At 35.9% G+C, this 15,054-nt stretch overlaps 1 protein-coding gene across 1 annotated transcript in view; it reads left to right on the top strand.

The window, feature by feature from the left end:
* The window catches only part of LOC107753807 (calcium/calmodulin-dependent protein kinase type IV-like), an 18,268-nt gene extending 5,331 nt beyond the window's left edge, over window positions 1-12,937 (top strand). Inside the window, exons 6-11 of the mRNA XM_016570054.1 lie at window positions 8,413-8,503; window positions 8,631-8,705; window positions 8,899-8,974; window positions 10,251-10,377; window positions 10,600-10,752; window positions 12,262-12,937. Of these exons, the coding sequence (XP_016425540.1) occupies window positions 8,413-8,503; window positions 8,631-8,705; window positions 8,899-8,974; window positions 10,251-10,377; window positions 10,600-10,752; window positions 12,262-12,741 (1,002 nt within the window). The 3' untranslated portion in view covers window positions 12,742-12,937. The remainder of the gene's footprint in view (window positions 1-8,412; window positions 8,504-8,630; window positions 8,706-8,898; window positions 8,975-10,250; window positions 10,378-10,599; window positions 10,753-12,261) is intronic.
* Window positions 12,938-15,054: the final 2,117 nt, after the last annotated feature.

Here is a 15,054-nt window from a genome sequence, read left to right as displayed (position 1 = left end):
CCACTCACCGGTCTCGAGTCTCACGGAGGAGCTCCGGAAGGATAAAGGAGGAGTGACTACAGTGTTGGACGAGAGAGGACCAGGCCTGGATTTTATTTTGTGTTTTGGTTTCTTTTGGGCGCGACAGTCGTCCGCGAGGGGCTGTCGCGCTATTTTGTGTTTATCTTATTATTAAAGTTTCTTTGAATGTTCGCCAGTTCCCGCCTCCTTCTTCCCGTGACTACAAACAGTGTTACATGGATGTTTAGCCTTTAAAGAGGAACACAAAATGGCTCTTTTGAAGTAAAGGAGTCTGATGTACTGGGTAGACATACTGTAATATTCACAATACAAAAGTGCAAAAATGCCGCTTTCAGAAACTGCCATGGTTTTGACGCTATAACTTATTAACATGCCAATGTTTATAAGTCAGTGTCTAGGTAATATTTGTTAACCTGGACTGCACTAAAGAATGACAGTGTAAATTATGCGTGTAAGTTTGATAATGATAACAAAGACCATTTACATAGAGAAGTATTAAAGAAATATTCTGTTTGCAATACTTAATCAACAGCATTTGTCCTTGATTCCCACAAAAATGAATTTCCGCTTAACTTAAAAAAAAAAAAATGTATCTCGGGTACTTACAATGGAAGTGAATGGGGCAAGTTTCAAAATACTCAGTGTTTCAATACTATAGCCACAGGATTTTAAAAATATTGCATTTTAACATGATTTTAGTGAGAGAAATGGCTTACTAACCTTATCTCTTTAAAATGATATGCAGTTTTACAACTTCGTTGACATGACAGCAGAAAGCCATACACCCTAAAAGATGACAAGAACCACTTTATAGCTCAAATAGCTGTTCCTGTTGTTCCTGTGGCTCAGTGGTAGAGCATTGCGTAAGCAGCACAAAAGGTCATAGGTTTGATTCCCAGGGAACACACATACTGGTAAAAAAAAAATTTCTAGCCTGAATGCACTGTAAGTCGCTTTGGATAAAAGTGTCTGCTAAATGCATAAATTAAATACACAGGTTTTAACAGAAAAGCTAATGTGAGTGCTTTTGTAAAACTATAAGCTTTACATTGCTGCTTTTACATTCTTGAAAAAAGTTGGCACCATACACTTCCATTGTAAGTGCCTCGTGTAAGCTTGACAAGTGCTTTTCTTTAAAGATAACAAGACATGTATCAAAATTATTATGCCACATATGCTGTCATGCTGTCAACTTCTATAGAGTGCATTAGTGCCCGTCCACTTTTTCAGCGGCACTGGTTCCGGAAGTATTTTTCCCATTCATTTTCCCATAGGGATTTAAAAAGGCTTTTTAAAGCATTATAAGCCATGAACCAAACAGACCAGCAATGAGGTAATTCACAACATTAAAAACTTTGATTTGAAGCAAAAAAGTTTATGAAAATCAGACAAAAATGCAAAGTCTCAAGACTGTGTGCTTAACAGCTGTCATGTACTGTATGGGAATGTAAACGATCTGCAAAGTTGTAAAGCCGAAAATACGCGAAAAATAAAGTTCTTGTTTCCCAAAAGAAAGAATCGACTCTGAACAGCCTAAACGAGTCGTCAGTAAAGGTTTTTGCACACTGAGTCTGAAATTCTCAGCTGAAATGTTTGCACGTTAAATAAGAAATACGACCTCACGTTGTATCAATCATATGTACACACTGCCTATTTTGATAGGAAAGGATGACGACTACGAAACAACCGAAAACTCAGTGTGCAAGGACCTTAATTCGAATCGCACTTCCAACATGCACTGTACGCGGTAGACCAATCACAGCAGACTGGGTCATGTGACCAATCAGAGCAGAGTAGGGTCATGGAAAGGAGGGGTTTGGAGAGTCTAAATCTTAGAACTGCTTCGAACTAATCGTTTGAGAATCGTTGGAAATGAGGTGATATTAAATGCATATTTTGAGAAAACTAAAGTGTTTTTTTTTACCTCGCATGCATGTAAACCTGTTGTAGGAGACTCCCAAAACAATATTAGAAAATGGCATAAAAGGGGCACTTTAAGTTCATTGCAGAATATGCTTATATATACAAATTATGCCATTGGCGATGCTTCATGGAAGTGGGCGGAGTGTCTCTTTTGATGTGCTTTGCTTGCTGCAACTCTCTGATTGGTGGGATTTTTTGTGCAGCATCATGGGTAATGTAGTTTCTCACCACAAATTCTGCTTTCAAACATGATTTTTTTTTTTATCAATTGAACGAATGTGAAATTGGTAAATAATATAACCAACTAGCATGATATGATGATACGTGTCATGAGGGACAGCAGTTATTTTAATGCATTCTCAGCCAGAGGATTACTGTGTATGTGTTGGTGTGGCTGAACACATGTCCAGCGATGAGCTGACAGTGGAGGGGCTTGGAGATGTGGGTCAGTCTTGTCGTCACTCAAAAGTGAACGGTAGAGTAAGCAGATGTGTGTGCAGAGCTGCTAGTGAAAAATAATCTTCTCAGGAAAAAAAAAACATTGCCATTTTTCCCCTCGGTTTTTAATCTCCCTGAGCAGGAGGAATGTGGGCTGGCGTTACATAACAGCTCAGCAATCTGACAATGAAGCAACAATGCGGAGGTCACATTTATGTGTTGAATGTTTGTGTGTGCCGATCGGATCTGCTTAATCCACATTGTCTATAGCCCTATTCGGACGGGACTAGTTTTACAGGGGGTCGTTTTGTGTTTGTGAAATTTGATAAATTTGTGTTTCACAGATGTACTTGGTGATTTTAATCCCGTCCGAATCTGCCACGTCTGTGTTTTTCTCACACAACCTCTGTAATAATTCCAGAGCAAATTACCTACTGTTTTTCAGCAAACTCAGTGATCCTCTGAGAAAACCAATCCCGTCCGAATGCGAATGTCTGTGATTGCGGGCGATATATTTTTTTTTCACAACGCATTTCCTTGTGTGTTTTGGCCAACGTGAATAACCATAGACGCTCTTACTGCGTGCATGTTTGATATATTTGCCTCCCGAAAAAAAAAAAAATAATAATAATAATAAAATCAAAGCCAGATCACGTAAACTGTTAAGACTGGCTATTGTGATATCAGTGTCAGGTAAGATAACTCACGTTCATTTCTGCACTCAATTACATAATGTTTTAATTACATACGTTCCTTTATGAAAGTGAAACATGGGTTTACTACAAATAAATAAAAAAATTAAATAGTTAAACTAAAGGAACCACACATTAACATGGTTTTGCTATACTAGCCAATCAGCACAGCATCGTCTTTTAGTTTCAATCTTTCTGAAAATCCCGCGTAGAATTGTGACTTGTTTGTAAACAAATCTGCAGTAAAATTAAGTAAACAAAGGACCGAGTTCTTACTGACGTGGTCTGGAACTTCATTAAAAATAAAGTTCATCCACTCTTTCCTAATGTTGGGATCAGAAGGAAGGCAATGCAAAGACTCTTTTTCCACATCTTCGCACTGCACAGCATCTTCTTTATCGTTTGATTTCTGCATAGACCTGCGCGCTCGCCTCTCGTTTACACTACATGCGTGAATCGGTGGGCGGGGCTAAACAGGCAGCGATGTAGAAGCAGGTGTTGATCTTCTTCAGTGGAGGAGGTGTTTATCCACACTATTATGTCATAAAGTGGCACATTCCTCAAGCTGTTGTTTTGGCAGACTGGCTTCAATATAAGCTGTTTTTTTGGGCGTGTACACACTTGGCGTCTTTTTTGACAAGAAAAAGTTGACAAGAGCACTTTTTTAGTAAAACCATTTTTCTTGTTGTTTTTGTTGTTATGGAAACGACTCGCCACTCGCTTGTCATTGGTCAGTTGTCAAAAAGGCACTTGAAGTAGGGCGTTTTTTTCAGAAAAGTTTAACTTTTTTCAACTTGAAAAGACGCTCTGAGCTGCAGAAAAAGACGCCGGCGGTGGCGTTTTAAAAAGCGCTCAGGACTTTTTTGAATGCACGGTTTACGCCATAGGATTATAATGTAAAACAGACGCTGGCAGCTTCAAAAAAGACGCCAAGTGTGAACATAGCCTTAGAGTGTTGAGGTCTGAAACTTACAGGATGTTTTTATAGTACAGTGACCTCTTATATGTGAAAAGATCAAGGGAATTTTGATTTCTCAGTTCATGACCTCTTTAACACAAATGAGTCATCAAAAATGGACAATTTAATTAAATGAAAAAAAATTACAATTTAATTAAATGAAATTACAATAATTCATTTACAAAATAATGCATTTTTGTCAAATAAGATGCTGGAGAACAGAACTGTATGATATCCCTTGAAAATTAAAATAATACTATTATTTTCAGAAGTACATTTTTAGTATACAATAGTAATATATTTCTGTCTTAATTTATTAGCCCAAACTTTTATTTTGGTGGTTTGTCCTGAAGATCCTTGAGTTTCAGTGTGTTTGACGGTGGTTTTTCCTCAAATGAAATGGTGTAAAGCTGGTGAAGTGACTTTCAGAGCAGCTCTGGAGATGAAGTATTTAGGAGACGCAAACATGGAAAACACTGTGAGTATCACGTGTGTTTGAGTTTGTGTAGATGAAACTATGCCACTCATTCACACAGAGACACACAGAACATGTACTGACTAAATGTCACGTTTATTTCTGCTGTGAGGCTGTTAGATTAATCCATATCGAGTAAAAAGTCCAAAGCTTATCTTTGTTATTGACATATTTTATTACAATCTCGATATGATATTGTTTATCGTCAAGCCCTAGCTCAGCTAGCCCCCCCCCAAAAATGCTATTTTGACTTGGCAAACCAACTAGCAACCACAGAAGCAACTGCACAGCAGTCAGTTAAATCCAGTCAGAACACCTTGGCAACCACAAAGCAGCACCCTGGCAAACACCTTAGTGTTACGGTGGTGAGTCGACTCACAAATGTAAAAATCTAGCATTTTCCAAATTATTTGGCCTGATATTTAAACATCAAATAAAAACACCACCATCCCAAACCTGTTCGAACCTTCTTACAGAGTATTTAATTACATGTTTACAGTGTAATAAAACTCCAGAAGCTTATTTCAGCAGAGCACAGTGTGTGTAGTAACTGACTCACCTCCGGTTTTCACACTAGTCATGCGCTAAAACACAAGAGTGACTCCTGCCGCCTTCAATTTACACTCTGTCATCTGCCAAACACTTTCTGTACTTCTGTAGGGTTCTGCTAGGCTCACATTTAAACCAGAAAATCATTGTCTCCTCGCCGCCATGATGTACTATTATATTTTTGGAATTGTGTTAAAGGAGCAACATCTGTCTTGTGCCTACGAACACAAAATTAATTAACACGGGCTGACACCGTATGAGTCATCCCCGCACTTATCAGACTGCAGATCACAGACGCCCATGCCTCGATAATGGAGAACGACCCCATGATCTCAAAAGAGTGCTAGAAAAACCACTTTAGGGAAGACAGGAGGCTTGAAAGGTTTAGGCATCTCTCATCCCAGAGACAGTCTGCAATCTGCAGCGTCTGGAGCCCAGAGATGATCTGTTAAAGATGTAGCCAAAAATGACAATTCTGTCATCATTCTGTCAAGTCTTTTCAAACTGGTATGTGAAAAACAAGTGGAAATTTTTTTTCAGGAATGGTCTGGTCTGTCTTTTACAGGACTAGAGCTTAAAAAGGACCCAAAGCACCAAAAACGTGGTCCATAGATCTTTTGTACTCTATTCCTGTATTTATCTGAAATATGTGAGGAGCAGACTGCAAATTGACATCGTTATTCCCTTAAAGTCAGGCTTGATCTTTTTAAAGAAGCATAAACTGATACAAATGTATGTCTTGAAACAGGGTTATTACAGTTTATTAAAACCAAAACCTGAAAATACCTGAAATTATTTTATTTTAATTATTTATAAAATATAAAAAATGATAAAAAATAAAATAAAAATAATTAAAACATTTTAAAAATCTAATAAAATCACAAAACATACAACAAATTACTAAAACTTTAACAAAAAATTAAAAAAAACAAAATATAAAATTAAGAATGATTTCGAGACTTTAGTCTTTGCAACTTCAGGGATCTTATCTATGCGCAATCAGCTTGTAACACTCCAAAGAGAAAGGAAAACTTGAAATCGCATCATATGACCCCTTTAATAAAATTACAGTAGTATCTCATTGATACTAATAACACTGTCTTGAATGCAATGTACATCATTGTAGATGAAAACATCTATGAAATGTACTGTATAAATGTAAAAATGGTCTGAAAGATTAGTTCAGAAAACAGGCTGATCCATTTGTTGAGTTCTCCCTGTTTGTTTAGTATTGTTTAATATCGAAGTGAATGACAAATATGCATATGCTTCATGTTTTTGACCTTTTTTGAATTTTTAAGATATTTCATAATGTCATCAAATGGTGAAACTACTCCCTTTCTTACAATTGACTGAAAGCTCACATTTAGATCCGTCTCCATTCAATCAACAACCACTGGACAGAACCAAGTTCCCGCCCAAAATCTGTTTCACTCGGATGTACCTCACAATATGGAAGAAAATATCTGTCGCTACTTCAAAAGACAGAACTCTGGTGCTATTTCGTTTTGTTTGTTTTTTTTTTACTTGAAAGCCTCAGTCACCATTTATTCCAAAAGCATGGAAAAGTGCAACAAGGACATTCTTAAAATGGTTCCACAGAAGAAAGAAAATCATACAGGTTTGGAATGACATGAGGGTGAGTAAATGAGGACAGAATTTTCATCTTTCAGAGAGCTATTCCTGTGAAGTGAGGAGACGCTGAATACCGAGTCTGTCTCTACCTTCATGACAGCTGTTTTAACAGAGAACTGCTCCAGACTGCCTCACTGAACTCATCTTCCCCACCTACACTCCATCAGGACTTCAGAGAACCGTGGATGTCATCTACAGTCACACACAATCAGACACACAAACATGTTCCTAGAGCTGTATAATGAGTCCTAATCAATTCAGTAAACATAACAAATTACCTATTAGAGCAGCTCTACTAAATGAGGGGCGGTGGGGGCTTTGCAGAAATGCTGATTACTCTGTGAGATGAAGAAAAATTCCAATTTTTTCAATGTTGCTGCAGTCACATTTGGCAGGTTTTCACTGTTGATCCAGTTAATCCATGATGCTCCTTCCTGCAGATTCCACTGAAATTCACCAAAGAAACTTTGTCTTAAAGGGATAGTTCATGTAAAATTGAAAATTCTGTCTTCGTTTACTCTCCCTTATGTCGTTCTAAACCTGTATGACTTACTTTCTTCCGTGGAACACAAAAGATATTTTGAAGAATGTTAAGATTGCATTTGTCCATATAATGAAAGGCAATGGAGTCAAATGTTTTGGACCCCACCAGTGTTGGGGGTAGCGCATTAAAAGTAACTAGAGTTACGTAATCAGATTACTTTTTTAAGTAACTAGTAAAGTAATGCATTACTTTTTTAATTTGTAATGAAAAATCTGAGTTACTTTTTCAAATAAGTAATGCCAGTTACTTTGTTTCCCATGTCTTGACTGACAGCTCTCGCGTTGCCATGTTGAGAGAAATCGGGAGTAAAGGTCCTTGCACACTTGAGTCCGAAATTTTCGTATGCGTTTTTAAAAAAATTTTCATATTCAGCATTCTTTGCTATCAAAATGCTTGCTACGGATGCAAAAATTTCCGAATTTTTTTTATGACGGACAAAAGTTTTGGAGGCAGTGTGTAAACGTTCAGGCGAGAATTTCGGACTCCGTGTGCAATGACCTTAAGTGCAAAGGTTTTGTGCGTGCTGTGTGAACATGATGCTTACTGTAGTTCTAGACTAAATATGAACATGTATTTACTCATCTCACCTGCACAAAAACAGATTCAGTATTCCTCAAAATGAATAAAGACAGTTAAATGCAATCATTTTTGTTATTGCTGAATAGTGTTGAACTTTCTTCTCCTGCGTCATATTCTCAGAGCAATTTGTTTGAGCTGCGCCCTCTACTGTACAGACATGAATTTACATTTCCTTCAGCCTGAGGTGTATTCACAAGCAAGGCCTACCAAGATTTAAAAAGTAACTCAAAAGTAACGTAATGCATTACTTTCCATAAAAAGTGACTTGATATTATTGTAATTTTTATTAATAGTTTGCATTCGTTTTTCATTTTTATATTTTCGGTTTTAATTTACATTTTTGTTTTTATTTTACATTTTTACACTTGTCATTTTTATTTTATTTTTTTTCGTCTATATAGTTTTTCTTTTTTTTAATTTCATCTAAACTAAATGAAAAGGATAAATGTTTCCTTGGGAACTGATTGTTTGTTATTTCTATATTTTATTTTATTTTTTTAAGTTTTTTTTTATTTCAAGTAACATTTTTATGTTTGTTTTAGTTTTAGTTAACTATAATAACCCTGGTTGTGATACCTCTGTTCTGTTTATTTTGCAGTACTTACATGAGAATGGAGTTGTTCACAGAGACCTCAAACCAGAAAATCTTCTCTATGCTGACTTGTCAATAGATGCCCCTCTTAAGATAGGTAACAAACTGTATACTCATACACTGAATCAGTTACAGTTTTGATGCAGGAAAATTGAGACTGACCAGTGAACTCTTTCATTAATGAATGGCTTTTATTCATTCAATCTTTTCTGTAATGTCCACAGCGGACTTTGGTCTTTCTAAAATAATCGATGAGCAAGTCACGATGAAGACGGTATGTGGGACCCCCGGCTATTGCGGTGAGTCAAAATTTAAGAAAATACATTATTTGTGCTGTTTTAATCACCCTATTACCGATTTCCTTATTTTTACACGTACCGCTAAGATAAAAGTCATTTAGTTGTCCACAAGCAAGCAAATTCCAGTGATGACTAATAAAGTTTCATCAGGCAATTTGTTTTTGCAATCATTTGCCTCTATTCTCACATCCAGCTCCTGAGATCCTCAGAGGAAACGCTTATGGTCCTGAGGTTGACATGTGGTCGGTGGGAGTCATCCTTTATATTTTGTGAGTAATACATTCATTTTTATTCATTTAGTGGTTGCTTTTATCTGACTTGCAAATGCACTTTATTCCCATATTTCTCAGAAAAATGCGAGGAACAGATTGAAAATTGACATCATTTGACGAATCTGTTCACGGAACGTTCCTGCAGCTCAAATAATAGAGCGTGGCGCTCGCAACGCCAAGGTCATGGGTTCAATTCCCAAGGAATGCATGAACTGATATAAATGTGTAGCTTGAATTAGGGTTATTATAGTGGGATTTCCTTATTGTTACATGTACCATCTAAGATCAAATTCATTTAGATATCCACATGTAAGCAAATAACAGCGTATGACTAATAAAGTTTCATCAGCCAATTCATCTGCAATCATTTGCCTGTATTCTCACATCCACTCAACATATGCATATAAGTGATTAATCTTAAGGTGCTAATGTCATTAGCAGTTTCACAATAAAAAAATTTCAAATATACCAGAATAATAGAAGGCAAGGGCATAGGTTTGTAAAACAAGTGAGGAAAAAAAGGATGAAAATATATGATTTAAAAAAAAAAAGAATTTAGTACTTTGCATTAATTTGATCAGTGACAGTAATGACATTTATATTGTTACAAAAAAATTAAACTAAACTGTTCTTTTGAACATTCTATTGATCTATGAATCCTGAAAAAAAAATTTCAAGGTTTCCACAAAAACATTAACCAGCACAATTGTTTTCGACATTGATAATTAATAAGAAATGTTTCTTGATCAGCATATGATTTCTGAAGAATCAAGACTGAAGTAGTGATGCTGAAAATTCAGCTTTGCCATCACAGAAATGTTTTTTTATATATATTTAAAATAGATAAAAATAGAAGAGTTATTTTAAAGGGGTCATATGATGCGATTTCCATTTTTCCTTTCTCTTTGGAGTGTTACAAGCTCTTGGTGCATAAAGAAGATCTGTAAAGTTGCAAAGACTAAAGTTTCAAATCGTAAAAATTGACGCGTTTCAGAAAGGCGGGGCATAGAGGAGAAACAATAATGTACAGTATGTGGAAAATAATGTGTTTTTTTAACCTTAAACCACATAAACACATTTCATTACACCAAATACACAAAATAATGTTCTTTTTAGCAACATCATATGACCCCTTTAAATTGTAAGAATATTTCACCATTTTACAGTTTTTTCCCTCCTCACTTTAAGTGTGTTTCCCCTTCACTTCATTGTTCAAATTATAAATAGCATTTTCTCTGCTATCTGCCTCTGTTCTTTCTTCCTTTGCCCTCAGGCTGTGTGGGTTTGAACCATTTTTCGATCCAAGGGGGGATCAGTACATGTACAGTCGCATTCTGAACTGCGATTATGAGTTTGTCTCCCCCTGGTGGGATGAAGTGTCTCTCAATGCAAAGGATCTGGTGAGTACTGTGTGCTCACACATCATTATTGTCCTGTTTGTAATGCTGATGATGTTCATGCACTGCTGACTGATTTCAGATGGAATGAGAGAGAACAGTATCTCCATCAAAATATCAACAGCCGACTCAGATGCTGATTTGATTATTCAATCGTCTGAGCTTTTCCGCTCTTTGTTTATTCACCATTAGCTGTTGGTTATGTTTGTTTGATGTTGTCTGTAGGTTAGTAAGCTCATAGTGCTGGACCCTCATAAACGGCTCACAGTGAAACAGGCTCTGGAGCACCCATGGGTGCTTGGAAAAGCAGCACGATTCTCCCACATGGACACAACACAAAGGAAACTACAGGAATTTAATGCTCGGCGCAAATTAAAGGTCAGCCACCAATAGCTATGATAAATAAAAGTGTCTACAATAAAGAAAAAGAAAACCTTTAAAAAATGTAGTCTACTGTTGAGATTTTAGAAATGTCCTCTTTGTGTTCAAGATGTTTGTATATAATTTTAATTTTAATAAAAGTTATAATTCAACTTTTTAATAACTTTTTACTTTTATAAGTGTATATCTTAATCTTTAAATATATTTATCAAGGTAAAAATATTGGAAATTATTAATTCATGAATATGTATAATGACTGACATTTTATGTTTTTTAATGTAAACAAATGACTTTGATTTGGTGGACAAAAGTATTATTATTTTTGTAATTAATTAATTGTAATAATTAAATATTAATAGGCATTGAAGCAGTTTTGTTAAAATGTTCTCTTTTTAATAAATTATAAAATATTATGCATATAACTACTTAAAGGGATAGTTCACCCGAAAATGACAATTCTGTTATCATTTACTTACCCTCATGTCATTGCAAACCGATAAGACCCATAAGACTTTAATCTTTGAAAGACAAATTAAGATTTTTTTCAATTAAACCTGGAAGGGTTCCATCCCTCCATTGAAAGTCCAGGTAAGCATAGCTTAGAAGATCCAAAAAGGTCATAAATCCAAATGAACTGAGCCTAAATGAAATCTGATCATCATATAAAGTAATCATATCTCTTCACAAGACTTTTATTAAACAACACAATTCATATGGATTTGTTTATGATGTCTTCATGACCTTTGTAGCTTCCTTGGGATTTCAATTTAGATACAGAATTGTTTTAGGTTTCATTAAAAATATTAATATATAATTTGTGTTTCGAAGATTAACCAAAGTCCTATGGGTTTGCGAAGACATGAGGATGAGTAATTTTCATTTTTGGGTGAACTGTCCCTTTAAACATTTCTTTTCATTACTCTCATTATTTTAATGGGGCTTTTTTTTCCATTATGATATCAAGACAGTCGTGTCAAGCTGAATTTTTTGGCTTTATGCATCAAAATCAATTTAAAAACATGATGTGTGTTCAAGCCATTGTGAGCACGAATTGCATTTTTTATGTATTTTTGAATAAATTAATATATAGGGCAAAAAATGATGCCATTGATATTTAAAGCGGTATTTCACCCAAAAATGAAAATTCTGTCATCATTTACTTACCCTCGGTTTGTTCCAAACTGACTGTGGAACATAAAATAGGATATTTTGAAGAATGCTGGCAACCATTGACTTTCAATATATAGGGAAAAAAAATACTATGGAAGTCAATGGCTACCGTAAACTGTTTGGTTGCACGCGTTCTTCAGATGTCTTCTTTTGAGTTCATCGGAAGAAAGTAACTCATACAGGTTTGGAACAACTTGAGAATGAGTAAATGATGACAGAATTTTCATTTTGGCATCAAATGTTGTTCAGTGTAGCACATTATGCTGTGATTTTTGTGCTTTTTACGAGCATTCTACTGAACCAGCGCACAGTAATCATGAGTTATTCCGTCCACAGGCTGCTATGAAAGCTGTGGTCGCCACAAGCCGGATGCACGAGGGCTCACGACGGCGGACAGACAGCTGCGAGATGCCCAACGCCGACAAGACCTCACGCCAGAGCAGCATACAGAAGGACAACACGCTGGATTCTCAAAGAGAGCCCATTCCCATTAAAGAGGGATCTGAGCAGGTTGAAGATGGGGCCCAGAGTCCCTCGAGTCCCCCCGTCCACCCTACCCATAAATCGAAACCTTCTGGCCCCCCCGGGCCCATGCCCACTCGCCCACCCCTGATAGCAGAGGGACACAGGCAGACCTCCGTCCTTCCGAAGGCTCCAGTGGTTCGGCCCAGGGTTCCCAAGAAGAGCTGCTCAGTGGATCCCGGAGGCAAACACGAGCCTTCGCCAGCGAGCACCACCCCACCCAGTCCCAAGAACCTCAGTAATGGCTTCACCATGAGTGTGGAGGCGAGCGGAAGCACGGCAGAATGTCAGTAGCCTGGATGATCTATAGATCTGGATTCACGCGGAAGACAAAGGAGGACAAAAACGATGCTTTGACAACACACTGAGAATTTCCTCTTCTCCTCTTCCATTTTTGCCATGGGATATTTTGATACTGGACTGACATATGATGAGCTCTTCATATGGAGGCATGTAGCTTTCGTGGCAACTTTAGGTTAGCGGCACAGTGAACATTGTCGTTTTTCTCTTTGCACAAGCATTGTGAATAAGATTGTCTCTCATCTAAACTGAAATTCATTTTGCTCTTTTCTTCTATCATATGCAACTGTTCACACAATCCTATTCTCTCTCTAAAGGTAGTGAGGATCATGTATCTGTGATGTTGTGATAGTATATATTTGTTTAGGAATGATTGCTAAAAGACCCTAAAAATTGTATTGCATACACTATTCATAAATGAATATATATATATATAGATAAATATATATATAAAATGTATCTTTATATGTCTTTCCCCTGTTTTAATTCAGACTTTTTGTATTAGCACATTACAAAAAAATGCTCCGATGGTTTGTAAAAGCTCTAAGATATGACGTAATGCCACAGTCACGGATGTTTTTCCCGGCTCATCTTTGGCGGTTTATCGCCCATCAAATCGAATTGATGTCATTCAGGGTTACCACCCCCTTCTTCTCTCTTCAAGACCTGGGAAGGTTTTGCTGAAATTCGCACCTAAACTGCCACTGTACTATAAGAAATCTTCTCTATGAGGTGGAATTAATACAGCTAGTACGCTTCAGCCACACTGTCTACCTCTTCTACTGTACAGGGGCTTCCAACTTCTCAAATAGGAAATTCTGTAGAGATCTACTCTTAGGATAGAAGGCATGGAAGAATATTTTTTCAATGTTGAATGTCGAAGGGCTGTTTTTTGTGAACTTTATGTAGGCTAAATTTATCTGCCTCTATGAACATGTAACAGCATTGTGAAATGTTTCGGTATATAATATAGTTGCTTCTGTCATTCTACTTTATTTCGATCTTTGCCAAACAAGAATGCTTTGTACATACTGCTGACATAAACAGTAGCCTAATTAGACATCACTGGAACATTATGGTTATGTATGAATAATATTACTATTTTGCAGTTGAGCTAAATCACAGAATTCTGTGTTCAATTGCAAGCCGGTGTAGATGCTATTTATGTTTGAGCAGAAGTTTCCATGTTTCCAAGATTAATAAATTGTGCTATCAGATGCTTTCTACTTTTTGAAGTGAGTTTATATGCTTTTTGGTAGCTCATGCTGACCGCGACAATTTTTGCTATAGTACACATCGATCAATTTTTGAAGCCGCATAGCGAAATTTTCTGTTGGTTTTCTGCTTAAGTCTAAGAAAGGCTATGTATTGACCAGAATGTTTTTAATATTATTTCTAATTGGCAGCATAAAAAAAAGTAAAGACACTGAATCTATAAGCCAGTGTAAGAAAAAAGAAAACAACAATGCACATTATTTACTTTTTCCTGACATGCTATAATAATAGTTCAACTGATGTTACTTCTGAGTGTCACAAGTTTTGGTCATAAAAAAAATAGTATAATTTTATATTATAAAATTTATAGAATTAAATAGTTTAATTTTACATTAGTATAATATATATATTATACTAATTTAAAATTAAACTATTTTATTCTATAAATTATACTATTTTTTATGACCAAAACAGAATGCTTTGTACATACTGCTGACATAAACAGTAGCCTAATTAGACATCACTGGAACATTATGGTTATGTATGAATAATATTACTATTTTGCAGTTGAGCTAAATCACAGAATTCTGTGTTCAATTGCAAGCCGGTGTAGATGCTATTTATGTTTGAGCAGAAGTTTCCATGTTTCCAAGATTAATAAATTGTGCTATCAGATGCTTTCTACTTTTTGAAGTGAGTTTATATGCTTTTTGGTAGCTCATGCTGACCGCGACAATTTTTGCTATAGTACACATCGATCAATTTTTGAAGCCGCATAGCGAAATTTTCTGTTGGTTTTCTGCTTAAGTCTAAGAAAGGCTATGTATTGACCAGAATGTTTTTAATATTATTTCTAATTGGCAGCATAAAAAAAAGTAAAGACACTGAATCTATAAGCCAGTGTAAGAAAAAAGAAAACAACAATGCACATTATTTACTTTTTCCTGACATGCTATAATAATAGTTCAACTGATGTTACTTCTGAGTGTCACAAGTTTTGGTCATAAAAAAAATAGTATAATTTTATATTATAAAATTTATAGAATTAAATAGTTTAATTTTACATTAGTATAATATATATATTATACTAAT

Source organism: Sinocyclocheilus rhinocerous, unplaced genomic scaffold (assembly GCF_001515625.1).
Source record: "Sinocyclocheilus rhinocerous isolate Xijiao unplaced genomic scaffold, SAMN03320098_v1.1 scaffold711, whole genome shotgun sequence".
Taxonomy (NCBI): domain Eukaryota; kingdom Metazoa; phylum Chordata; class Actinopteri; order Cypriniformes; family Cyprinidae; genus Sinocyclocheilus; species Sinocyclocheilus rhinocerous.
The sequence above is the reverse complement of the archived record's forward strand: the minus strand, read 5'-3'. Positions and strand labels throughout refer to the sequence as shown.